Source organism: Schistocerca serialis, chromosome 4 (genome assembly GCF_023864345.2).
Source record: "Schistocerca serialis cubense isolate TAMUIC-IGC-003099 chromosome 4, iqSchSeri2.2, whole genome shotgun sequence".
Classification (NCBI taxonomy): domain Eukaryota; kingdom Metazoa; phylum Arthropoda; class Insecta; order Orthoptera; family Acrididae; genus Schistocerca; species Schistocerca serialis.
Window position 1 is genome coordinate 444,478,845 of NC_064641.1, and position 13,234 is coordinate 444,492,078.

The 13,234-nt window shown below is 38.8% G+C and overlaps 1 protein-coding gene across 2 annotated transcripts in view; it reads left to right on the forward strand.

Annotated features, from left to right (window-relative positions):
- The window catches only part of LOC126475072 (disks large-associated protein 5-like), a 138,083-nt gene extending 125,756 nt beyond the window's left edge, over positions 1-12,327 (forward strand). Inside the window, exons 11-12 of one of the 2 annotated variants that reach the window (XR_007586651.1) lie at positions 7,806-7,892; positions 11,752-12,327. Coding sequence is in view for 1 of the 2 variants with exons in the window: in XM_050102631.1 (XP_049958588.1) it covers positions 11,752-11,801 (50 nt within the window). In the remaining variant the exon portion in view is untranslated. The remainder of the gene's footprint in view (positions 1-7,805; positions 7,893-11,751) is intronic. The other variant, XM_050102631.1, reaches the window with a different exon arrangement.
- Positions 12,328-13,234: the final 907 nt, after the last annotated feature.

The following is a 13,234-nucleotide window of genomic DNA, read 5'->3' on the forward strand; positions in this document are numbered from 1 at the left end:
ATGAACATCTCATTTATTTTTAGAGCTATCTGTTCCTCTTCTGTTTTGGCTCCACCTTTCTTTGTTTTCTTCATATCCCATATAGTTTTTATTTTATTGTCTGATGTAATTATCTTTTCCTCATAGTGAAGCTGTTTAGATTTATAGATTATTTGCTTGGATAGTGTGCAGTGTTCTTTGTGATGCATTATAGTGCTAGCATCAGAGCTATTCCTAGATAGTAGGTGCAGGCTCCTTTTTGTCCCACATCTTTTTTTATTCCTTGTGTGAGCCATGGTTTATTTTTAGGCTTCTGTTTGATTTTAGTTATCTTTAGGGGAAAACAATTTTGAAAAGAGGAAGTAAATTTATTAATGAATGCTTTGTATTTTCCATTTGAGTCGGAGGTATTGTAAACATCTATCCAGTTCATGTCTTTGAGCAATGTCCGAAAACTCTGTTTTTGACTGATTTATTACCCTCCTGCACTCAGCTTTAATAGATTTTTAATCCTACAAGTTTCAACATTTAACACAAGATGCTGCAAGTCATGATCAGATAGCCCATTTACTATTGGTTTTGTGATATGACTTTTTTTTCCCCTAGTTTTGTCTACAAAGATATTATCAATAGTTGGCTCAGAGCACTTGCATACCTTAGTTGCAAAGTTCACAGAAGGCATTGAATTGAATTACAGTGTTACTGATTGCAATAATTGTTCACTTACAGAGCTTTTCAATAAATCCACATTAAAATTTTGAGCAAACACTGTTTCCGGTTTTTTACTGTGAGATGGGACAACAGAACTTCCAGATGTTTTATGAAGAGGTTGAAGTTCCCTGAAGCTGCTCTGTATATACTTACTACTGCAAAAGGCTGCTTATTTCATAATACTTTTGTTGCACAAACTTCTAAGTGCTGCTCTGAGCAAAATTTATCAATATCATGCTTGAAGTTAAAACAGGTTCTGACAAATGTGGCAACTCGGACTCTCCATATTTTCTCTGTAAAAATAAAAAGCTAACTTGAATCCTGTAACATTTAACATGTCTTTACCAGCAGTCACATGATGTTCTGAGAAGCAGATTGTATCAACTGGTTGTGCAACTGTAACTCTTCAACAAAAATAAGCAACTCTTTAAACTTACTACTTAGTCCTCGGGTATTGTGGTGCAGTAAGGATAACGGATATTGTGTGCTAGCTGAATTACAACTGGATGAACTGAATTTATTTGTCTGTTTTTGAATACTTCCATTTTCAACTCAGGGTTTGTTTGCATGAATGGTGTATGTTAAAAGTTGCATTCTGGTTGCCTGTTTTATCAGTATGAATGCCATTTTCAGCCTGCCTCAGGACATTTCTTGTTTCTACCCTCGCTACCCTAAAAAAATTCCGTTCTGTTGTTTGTAACCCTGGTACTTTGCCACTTGTCAGTCTTGCCAGTCGGATTTTCGTAGTACATTGAAAGGCTGCTATATTCGAAGATGAACAATACGGAATTTACTTCGTTGGATAATGTATGAAAATGCAGTGGTCGAAATTCGGGGCGGAGAAAAAAAGCTCGTCTTCCACCTTTTTTTAAATTTATTTACTGACGCAGAGGTTTTGGTGCCAGTATTTATCTTTGTGCCTACAAAGCATGCATGTGTAGCGCTACATATATTCGACGGCAAAAGTTAGTTGTGGCGGCACCCACCAACATTTTTCAGCGCATTGGTCAACACTTCCCCACAATAAATTGCGGGAAGTGAAAGCCCTTCCTTGCGCTTGGACCTCTTCCTCCCGAACGCGTCGTTGGGAGGAGGTAATTTTAGCTCGACTCCGGATAGGGCACTGTCTTTTTAGTCATCGGCATCTTTTAAGCGGTGATCCTTCCCCACTCTGTCCCCACTGCTCTCAGCTGTGGACGGTCAGACACCTTTTAATTGAATGCCCCTATTTTAAGCCGTTACGCTCCCGTCTACAGCTATCGCCTGATCTATCGTCGATTTTAGCAGATGACACGCGCTCAGCTGACCGCGTTCTACAGTTTATTAGTGACAGTGAAATGACGTCAGTCATTTGAAGTTTTTTTTTGGGAGACAACCAACCCCTTTCTATAGTGGACTTTTACGCATTCCTTCTGCCTTTAGTTTCTCAAATTTTCTGACTTTGTTTCCATTGCTGCTGATTTTAAATTTCGTTTTTTTCCTGTTTTCTACGTCACGGGCTGGGCGCTAATGACCATAGAAGTTTTGCGCCCTAAAACCACAAAAAAAAAAAAAAAAAAGGCATTTTTCAGAACTTCCGCTTGCTTTGCACTCTATTCTAAGCTGCAGGCGGTTTTTTGGATTACAAAAACTGTAAAAAAGTGCAGCTTAGATTCGAGTAAATACGGTAAATTAACTCTCCTAACAGAAGAGTTTAAATGAGGTCAGCCATGGCACCTTACAACAGATACAAGCCCCACACCAGTATATCTTGATACTGAAGCTATCTTTACCTGTCACCCCCAATTGAATAATTAGGACCCTGTCTATGCCGTTGCCAGCCCCACCCACTTTACCCTGGTGTCTCCCTTTTGTGATGTCTTTGTGAAGTGAACTTACATCCTCCATCACCTGACCTGGACTTCCACTGGATTTCAAAAAACTTGTGACTTGGATCATTCGTCAACAGTTGGCCAACATCTCTACCATGTGAACTGCCTAACAAGAAAATTTTCTTCTTCTTCTTCTTCTTCTTCTTCTTCTTCACAACTATTTCTGGCCTCTTACTTCTCAAACACTTTTTGGAAGTTTGTTGTGTCCTGTCTACTGCTACATATACTTGTGGCTCATCAGTTTCCAACTGTGGCAACAGATCAAACTAGTTTCCCACATTGATAACAAAAATGTATGAGAAAATCCTATTCCTATTTCTTCTATAAACTATAGTCGCTCCCACATCTCCTTTCCCTTCTCTCCCCTTAACATTTCCAGATCTTGTTTTGCCTTATCTAGTTCCACCTGCAGGGTAGCAACCTTCTCATGTTCCACTATCTTCCTATCTCTACAGCAAACCTTACACAACTGGTTGTTTATTTCCCCAATTCCCATGCCACTACAGTCCCCCACATATAAGAAACTGCAACGAACCTCGCACAACACCCGTAACTAACAATCCAACGGCAAGTCATACACTTCTCACTCGTGGCAAACAAATTTTAGCTATAATCTAGATTAAACAAGAAAACTTCCTACACTACTCAATAAATACATTAAATTTCTTAGAAAGTTTGGGCACTAATTCAGAACTTCTGTAGAAGTAGAAACAATTGAATGAGTATTGTTTATGTGAGGAAACGAAAGTAAACAAAAAATCGAGTCTACAAATTATGGATTTTTCACTTATTACCAAACTTTTCACTTTGGCTGCTTGTTAGATAATGAAATGGATAGCGTGTAATAATATACTAGCAACACAAACTGTACTTTGTTGAAATAATCACATAACTTAGTCACAATAATGTAAACAAAATCTAGGCCAAAATTTATGACTATGAGATGTTTTCTTTCTTCAAAAAATATGCAAATAGAAGTGAACCCTTCAATTGATAGTTTACAATAGGTATTAATTTACTTATTTATGATATAATATTGCTTTAATTAATGTTATTACACAGTTAACCATCTATCTTTATGGGAGCTCTGAATGCACAAAACTTGTCAACCAAAGATGCTATAAGATTACAAGCTTATTTCTTCACTAAAAGCTAAATAATCTGTTTGATGCTGTGTTACATTATCTGAGGTTTCGAGAAATCGTTAAAGATTGAAACAATAGCCTGCTAATACGACACTTGAATCAAAGTATTAAAAATAGCACAATTGAAAATATAATTAAAATGAATAATGGAGAAAATGCTCATTGTTGCCAGACTGCCTATAGAAAGGCATTCTTAAAGGTAAGTATCTTCTCATTAATAATACATTCACTTTTCTAAAGGAATTATAAAACTGTGTGTCACCGAAGTCCATACCTTCTGAGTTCAAGGACACTGGCATGGCATTTAGAGGTGGCTGAAATTATCATCTGGGCTAAGCTTAGCAAATAACTGAAAAAAAAGTAGACTAACACCTGATTGTTGTTGTTGTTGTTGTTGTTGTTGTTGTGGTCTTCAGTCCCGAGACTGGTTTGATGCAGCCCTCCATGCTACTCTATCCTGTGCAAGCCTTTTCATCTCCCAGTACCTACTGCAACCCACATCCTTCTGAATCTGCTTAGTGTAATCATCTCTTGGTCTCCCTCTACGATTTTTACCCTCCACACTGCCCTCCAATACTAAATTGGTGATCCCTTGATGCCTCAGAACATGTCCTACCAACCGATCCCTTCTTCTGGTCAAGTTGTGCCACAAACTTCTCTTCTCCCCAATCCTATTCAATACTTCCTCATTAGTTATGTGATCTACCCATCTAATCTTCAGCATTCTTCTGTAGCACCACATTTCGAAAGCTTCTATTCTCTTCTTGTCCAAACTATTTATCGTCCATGTTTCACTTCCATAAATGGCTACACTCCATACGAATACTTTCAGAAATGACTTCCTGACACTTAAATCAATACTGGATGTTAACAAATTTCTCTTCTTCAGAAACGCTTTCCTTGCCATTGCCAGCCTACATTTTATATCCTCTCTACTTCGACCATCATCAGTTATTTTGCTCCCCAAATAGCAAAACTCCTTTACTACTTTAAGTGCCTCATTTCCTAATCTAATTCCCTCAGCATCACCCGACTTAATTAGACTACATTTCATTATCCTTGTTTTGCTTTTGTTGATGTTCACCTTATATCCTCCTTTCAAGACACTGTCCATTCCATTCAACTGCTCTTCCAAGTCCTTTGCTGTCTCTGACAGAATTACAGTGTCATCGGCGAACCTCAAAGTTTTTATTTCTTCTCCATGAATTTTAACACCTACTCCGAATTTTTCTTTTGTTTCCTTTACTGCTTGCTCAATATACAGATTGAACAACATCGGGGAGAGGCTACAACCCTGTCTTACTCCCTTCCCAACCACTGCTTCCCTTTCATGTCCCTCGACTCTTATAACTGCCATCTGGTTTCTGTACAAATTGTAAATAGCCTTTCGCTCCCTGTATTTTACCCCTGCCACCTTTAGAATTTGAAAGAGAGTATTCCAGTCAACATTGTCAAAAGCTTTCTCTAAGTCTACAAAGGCTAGAAACGTAGGTTTGCCTTTCCTTAATCTTTCTTCTAAGATAAGTCGTAAGGTCAGTATTGCCTCACGTGTTCCAGTGTTTCTACGGAATCCAAACGGATCTTCCCCGAGGTTGGCTTCTACTAGTTTTTCCATTCGTCTGTAAAGAATTCGTGTTAGTATTTTGCAGCTGTGACTTATTAAGCTGATAGTTCGGTAATTTTCACATCTGTCAACACCTGCTTTCTTTGGGATTGGAATTATTATATTCTTCTTGAAGTCTGAGGGTATTTCGCCTGTTTCATACATCTTGCTCACCAGATGGTAGAGTTTTGTCAGGACTGGCTCTCCCACGGCCGTCAGTAGTTCCAATGGAATATTGTCTACTCCGGGGGCCTTGTTTCGACTCAGGTCTTTCAGTGCTCTGTCAAATTCTTCACGCAGTATCATATCTCCCATTTCATCTTCATCTACATCCTCTTCCATTTCCATAATATTGTCCTCAAGTACATCGCCCTTGTATAGACCCTCTATATACTCCTTCCACCTTTCTGCTTTCCCTTCTTTGCTTAGAACTGGGTTTCCATCTGAGCTCTTGATATTCATACAAGTCGTTCTCTTATCTCCAAAGGTCTCTTTAATTTTCCTGTAGGCGGTATCTATCTTACCCCTAGTGAGATAAGCCTCTACATCCTTACATTTGTCCTCTAGCCATCCCTGCTTAGCCATTTTGCACTTCCTGTCGATCTCATTTTTGAGACGTTTGTATTCCTTTTTGCCTGCTTCATTTACTGCATTTTTATATTTTCTCCTTTCATCAATTAAATTCAATATACCCTCAGACTTCAAGAAGAATATAATAATTCCAATCCCAAAGAAAGCAGGTGTTGACAGATGTGAAAATTACCGAACTATCAGCTTAATAAGTCACAGCTGCAAAATACTAACACGAATTCTTTACAGACGAATGGAAAAACTAGTAGAAGCCAACCTCGGGGAAGATCCGTTTGGATTCCGTAGAAACACTGGAACACGTGAGGCAATACTGACCTTACGACTTATCTTAGAAGAAAGATTAAGGAAAGGCAAACCTACGTTTCTAGCCTTTGAAGACTTAGAGAAAGCTTTTGACAATGTTGACTGGAATACTCTCTTTCAAATTCTAAAGGTGGCAGGGGTAAAATACAGGGAGCGAAAGGCTATTTACAATTTGTACAGAAACCAGATGGCAGTTATAAGAGTCGAGGGACGTGAAAGGGAAGCAGTGGTTGGGAAGGGAGTAAGACAGGGTTGTAGCCTCTCCCCGATGTTGTTCAATCTGTATATTGAGCAAGCAGTAAAGGAAACAAAAGAAAAATTCGGAGTAGGTATTAAAATTCATGGAGAAGAAATAAAAACTTTGAGGTTCGCCGATGACATTGTAATTCTGTCAGAGACAGCAAAGGACTTGGAAGAGCAGTTGAATAGAATGGACAGTGTCTTGAAAGGAGGATATAAGATGAACATCAACAAAAGCAAAACAAGGATAATGGAATGTAGTCTAATTAAGTCGGGTGATGCTGAGGGAATTAGATTAGGAAATGAGGCACTTAAAGTAGTAAAGGAGTTTTGCTATTTGGGGAGCAAAATAACTGATGATGGTCGAAGTAGAGAGGATATAAAATGTAGGCTGGCAATGGCAAGGAAAGCGTTTCTGAAGAAGAGAAATTTGTTAACATCCAGTATTGATTTAAGTGTCTGGAAGTCGTTTCTGAAAGTATTTGTATGGAGTGTAGCCATGTATGGAAGTGAAACATGGACGATAAATAGTTTGGACAAGAAGAGAATAGAAGCTTTTGAAATGTGGTGCTACAAAGAATGCTGAAGATGAGATGGGTAGATCACATAACTAATGAGGAAGTATTGAATAGGATTGGGGAGAAGAGAAGTTTGTGGCACAATTTGACCAGAAGAAGGGATCGGTTGGCAGGACATGTTCTGAGGCATCAAGGGATCGCCAATTTAGTATTGGAGTGCAGCGTGGAGGGTAAAAATCGTAGAGGGAGACCAAGAGATGAATACACTAAGCAGATTCAGAAGGATGTAGGTTGCAGTAGGTACTGGGAGATGAAAAAGCTTGCACAGGATAGAGTAGCATGGAGAGCTGCATCAAACCAGTCTCAGGACTGAAGACCACAACAACAACAACAACAACATGTATGTGAAGCTTTATAATCACAGGTGCATTGGCAGTTTTATCTGAATCTCAAGCCACAGAAAGTGCTTAATAAAAATGATGATAACGAGAAGCACAAAGTGTTGGAATATGTAATAGTTTTGTGTGTGTGTGTGTGTGTGTGTGTGTGTGTGTGTGTGTGTGTGTTTTGCATTTAGTATCTGTTCTTTATGTTCTGATTTTAGTTTCACATTAATTACAAACTTTACAAGTTCAAAAGACACTATTATAACAATCCCACATATGAAAATTCTGTGAATTAAAACTACTAATAAATATATTCAGAAATATTAATTAATTTTTCATAATATAAAGTGGGTACACTATTTTTCCATAGGAAGTATAGGATATTGGGACTTGTTTAAAAAACAATTCAGACTTTTGGTTTGTCTCTAAAATTGATTTTCATGAACATCTTGTGGCAGCTCCTTCCATTCGTCTCCACCTGTAGCAGCAGATGACGAGCTGTGCCGACTGGAAACCAGCGATCAGTGAAGTGTCCGCCAGCCAAGGTACCATCGGCCCCCAGCTTCATAGCTGATCGCTTCCCCCAGACATAGAGCTTACACTACCTTGCTTTCTGGCTGCCACCCTTGTCAAACCGTCGCTTAAGCAGTCTCTTCTTCCGCTTCAATGAGGCAACACCTCCCGGCTATGCTCTCGGCAGCTCTTCTTGCTCAACACCATGTGGCTCACATCATTGTCTGCCACTCTTCGCCGAAGTAGGCATGGAGAGCAGGATTTTACATCCATGTCGAATGTCAGCTTTTTGTCGCAGTTTGGTGAACGAGAGGAATGTACCTCATCTTCTGCGCCACCATCCCGAACCGCGTTCCCTCAAGGTATTCCCATTGGCCACAGCTCTCTACAAAACCTGTTTCCGGACACCTGATTTGTCCTCTGCATATCAGCACCTGGAATACTGTGCACGATGTGATGTACAAGGTGTACAACTTTGCTTCCACTGTTTTTTCCCCAGAATTTGAAGCTTTAATGAAACACATTGGTTACACATGTATCATTCAAAGTATTTTCCATTGCTGGCCACTAATTTCTGCCATTTTCGGGCAGTTTACAAATCCTGCATCGAAAAAATTGTTCATCGTTTGAAGCGGATCCATGAAATGATCCTATTTGTGACTCCTTCATGAGATCGGAAGTGTTGGTCAGCCAGGCCGTGTGCCATTGATTTAAACAGGTGATAGTCAGAGGGAGCAATGTCTGGAGAATACGGTGGGTGGGGTAGGACTTCCCATTTTAACATTTCCAAGTATGTTTTGACCTCTTTTGCAACGTGGGGTCGAGCGTTGTCGTGCTGCAAAATCACTTTATCGTGCCTCTCGCTGTATTGCAGCCGTTTGTCTTTTAATGCTCTGTTCAAACGCATTAATTGCATTCTATAATGAGCACTTGTGATTGTTTCACTTGGTTTTAACACCTCATAGTACATGATGCTGAACTGGTCCCATCAAATGCAGAGCATGATCTTGGAGCTGTGAATATTCGGCTTGGCCATCGATGTGGAAGCACGATCGGGATATCCCCATGATTTTTTGCATTTAGGGTTATCATAATCAACCCATTTTTTGTCTCCGGTCACAAGGCGTTGCAGAAATCCCTTCCGTTTTTACCTCTGAAGCAACTGTTCACGAACACACAAATGCTGTCCAATGTCTCTTGGTTTCAGCTCACAGGGACTCAAGTTCCTTCTTTCTGAATTATGCCCATAGACTTAAGATGTTTTGAAATGGCTTTCTGTGTCACTTCCACTAATCGTACCAATTCTTTTGATGCGAGTCTTCACTCACCAATGTCTCCAATTTAGCATCTTCAAAAACATTCTTTCTTCCACCACTATGCTAGTCTACAACATTAAAATCACCGTTCCTGAAGCATTGAAACCACTCAAGACACATTCTTTCACTAATAGTGTTCTTACCATACGTACTTGAGAGCATTCCATGAGACTCAGCTGCTGTCTTCTTCATATTGAAACAAAACAGTAACACCTCCGGCAAATTATGAGAATTATGCTCGTAAACTGACATTTTCAATCAAGAACAACCTTATGATGCAGACACAAGTCAACTAATGTTTGAATGAGGTTATGTTGACCAAGGTCCAAGCTAACTGCCTGACATCTGCAATCTGTTTCTTTTGACTGCTTCTTACCTTTGTCGCCACCTATCGGCAAGTGGTGGAAGCAAAGCTATACACCTTGTAAACAGTGCAGTGAATTGCAGTATTTGCCAGGAGTAAAAGGTGGGTTTATTACCATTCTATTCCCAGCCAGTTTGGCGCCCCTTTACTGTCAAGCACGCCACTGGAGTGAGTTTTCCCATGCCACCAGACAATGTCGTGTGTGCCATTCACAGTCCCGCTTTGTTCAAAGACTCTACCATGGCTGGGGACCCCCTTAATTAAGAGGTAGTAACCTGTTGATGTTTACTGTATTTGTTAGCTTTTAGGAATTATATCTCCAAACCAGCTCACATGGCTCTTCCAGCACTCCCTGTTATTTATTGTTATTCTTGTTAATTAGCACTCCCCTATAGGCGTGTATGCTCCTAAATCGTTCCTTTAATCTATGTTTCTCAAAATTTGTTCCTGTGCATTGAACCCTTATGATTCTCAGTGCCTTAGTTAAATCTGTATGCGTAATAGTGTGCTTCCAGGTGTTCTGCCAAGTTGGTTTCAATTTTTGCACAATATTTGGTTGACCGACCCAGCAGTCTTCTTTGCTCACAACGCCCTTTGATGCTCTTTTTGTTTTTCAGAGCTCACACTGATGTTCTGTGATTCAAACACTCAGCTTGTGGTACCCAGTGAGATTTTAATAAATTGAGAGCCCTCCATCACTGTTTAATAGATTTTCTGAAATACTTATTTCGATAGACTCCTTAATTACGCTATCCTAGAATCTTATCATTTGTAATGTGGTACTGGTCTCATCATATTTCACTTCATGAGTATATCCAAGGCAGTAGTTGGTGACAGCTATCTGCTTGGTTTTTATTTGGTCGTGTCACTGATGATGATCCTTGCATTTCTCCTTGGTTATTGTTGTGTCTGCACCATGTAAGAAATTCACATTCGCATGGGGTCAAGTACACACCAGCTTTCAGAGACCTTGATAGTCTTCAACATTGAACAGAATACTTTTTATCTTAGTTGAAGAGAATGAAACAAGCTGAATACTGTGTTTTCATAGCAGACTGTCGATCTTACTGATACTGGGCCTGCATAAGCTAGATAAGCTATTTTTTGCTTCTCTTCCTCAATCTCTCTACTCCATTCCCAGACATTCTTGGTTTTGATTGCATCACCCTTTTAATTTGATGGTCAAGGTACCCATTCCTTCGGAACACTATCATAGCTGTTGTAATTCTTCTCTGAGGCTGTCCTTAGATGGAAGTGTTTGAGCTCTTTAAACCAGAGTCGGAAGAAATATGCCAGGTCGCTTATCAAAATATTGTGCATACAATGGAAATAAGTCAGCAGAACACTCAGAAATACACGATTAATGAGTAACACCCAGAAAACCTGAGAAATAAAATTTATATATTTCCTAGTTCTCACCATGTCTTTGTTAAATAATCCTTAAGTCACTACCTGTATCTGACTTCATATTCTCGCAGTTTGTTGCCTTTGTAAATCAAATTTTAGTTTTAAAAAAATTCAAACTTTTTATTCATTCAGTGGATCCCTTAAAGGAAGGGTGTTGTGAAAAAGTCAATATATACATCATCAAAAGAGAAGCAACACTTACAAACTTAAGCTGCATTCTTTATTAACAATAAACTGTCAATATATTGCTTAATACTATTTGTATTTATGCCAGCTGAATTTAATCTAGTAAATCAGAACGAAAGCTCTGATGTTGACAGAAGCTCCTTCTTGCTGTTATTGTTGTGCTTCAATTTTTGAGATTATAGACAACAGTATGCATTAATGATTCCGGACTCAGCTTGTAAGTCTCAAGGCATTTGTTACACTGACTGTACTTTCTGTAAAGTATATTTGAAAGCTGAGGCCAGCTTTTGTGACAGAGAATAATCAATGCCCATCCGATTTAGTTGGTTATTAAAATGCTTTATGACAACTAGTTTGATTTCAGGGCGAGAGATATGAAATATTTTGTTGGAAATGCAGCTGAAGGATTTTTCTCACATTTTTATCTTGGCAGCTTAAACTGCAGCCAATTTGTGTTTCTTTGTGTGTGTGTGTGTGTGTGTGTGTGTGTGTGTGTGTGTGTGTGTGTGTGTGTGTGTGTGTGTGTGTGTGTGTGGAGGGGGGGGGGGGGGGTTGTGGCGGTTCGGCCGCGTGCATCTTTATGTTTTCTTAATGTTACTCTTTGTACCTCTGTTTCAGAAACACCTCGTAGCAGAAGACAGCAACGTGTTATTGGTTCTCCAAAATGAAGATGTTAAATTTTACAACAATGACTGACATTGTGTTCATATCAAATGTCTGTATTTTAAGTAATTTCACATTTGTATGCTGAGATTTGTATCTTGTTCATATGTTTGTAAAACTGAACTTTCATGTAATGGTACCTGTTCTGTATTTTGTGGCGGGTGTGAGTATTTTGTAAATAGCCATTCCAAAAATTATCAGTGACCACATGTTGCTACGAAGACTATAAACTTACGGTTAATCTATCAAAGAGCAGCAACTGAGATAAATTTTTAATTATTGCTTGATTTTATTTTGATGTATATTATTTTCAGTTCTGAATTCAATATCTTACTTTTTGTACTGTTTTAAGCATTCTGTAGTGAACATAGGAAAAGTCCAAATGTTATAATCTGCAGTGGACCACAGTTATTCAGAATTTTTATGTATTCATTTAGTGGAAATATTGTTCACATAGTTGCATGATTTTACATCTACTGTGGAACATGTTATTTGTACATCACTGAAATGGATCTGATTAAAAATTATATATGCATGTAAAAAAAATATCTATTATACTGATTACTTTACACTTAATACTGCACTATGGTACAGAAATCGTGTTAAGTTTAAACTATGATCTGGTTTAACATGCTTTCCTCTTTCTTTCACCAAGCGTGAAGATGGATCTGAACTGAATAGAGAAAGCGACTTTCCCTTATGATATTTCTGGGACCCCAAGTTGTCTATTGTAGAGCACATTAAAATATTTACACTGTGCATTTTAAATAACCTTCAGCCCATATGGAAACACATTAACATGCAGTTTTTTCATTATCTGCCAACCCCAAGTTGTTGAGACAGGTTCTTGCAATCCACTTTCTTCTGGGATAGTTATCAAGACATCTGTTCGAGGTAGTAAGCAATTTTGCCACTTCATCATTGTAATCATGACATGAAGCTTGTAGGTGTCACAAGCTAAAACTGTGAGCCAGGCTAGGCTTAAACCTGGATATGAACATTCCGACAGTGTGCGGCCAACTGATTTTTTGTTAGCATGTCTTGTGGACAGACCAAATTTCCCACATGTATTCCTCTGTGTATCTTCTAAACTCCAGATGGTCTCCTCAGGACTGCTACGCTTCATCTTTGTGATTGAGCCTCTGTGGAACTACGAAGGTTGAGGTTCAGGTCAACCTCTGTGGCATGCCCAGATAGAACGGCCTGTGAAATGTAGATATTGAGGTTACATGGTGTTGGACATAGTTTAAATCTTTCAGTAATACTTGTGCTATATTATTAATGTGTAATGCAAAATAACTTCCACATTGACTAGTTTATTGTAAATTTCCCTTGTAATTGTTTGATGCTTTCAATTGATTTCTTTGAATGGGGTATGTAAATCAGCTATTTAGATTTTTGCAGCATGACGTGAAGTTTACTCTATCTTTTCAATATT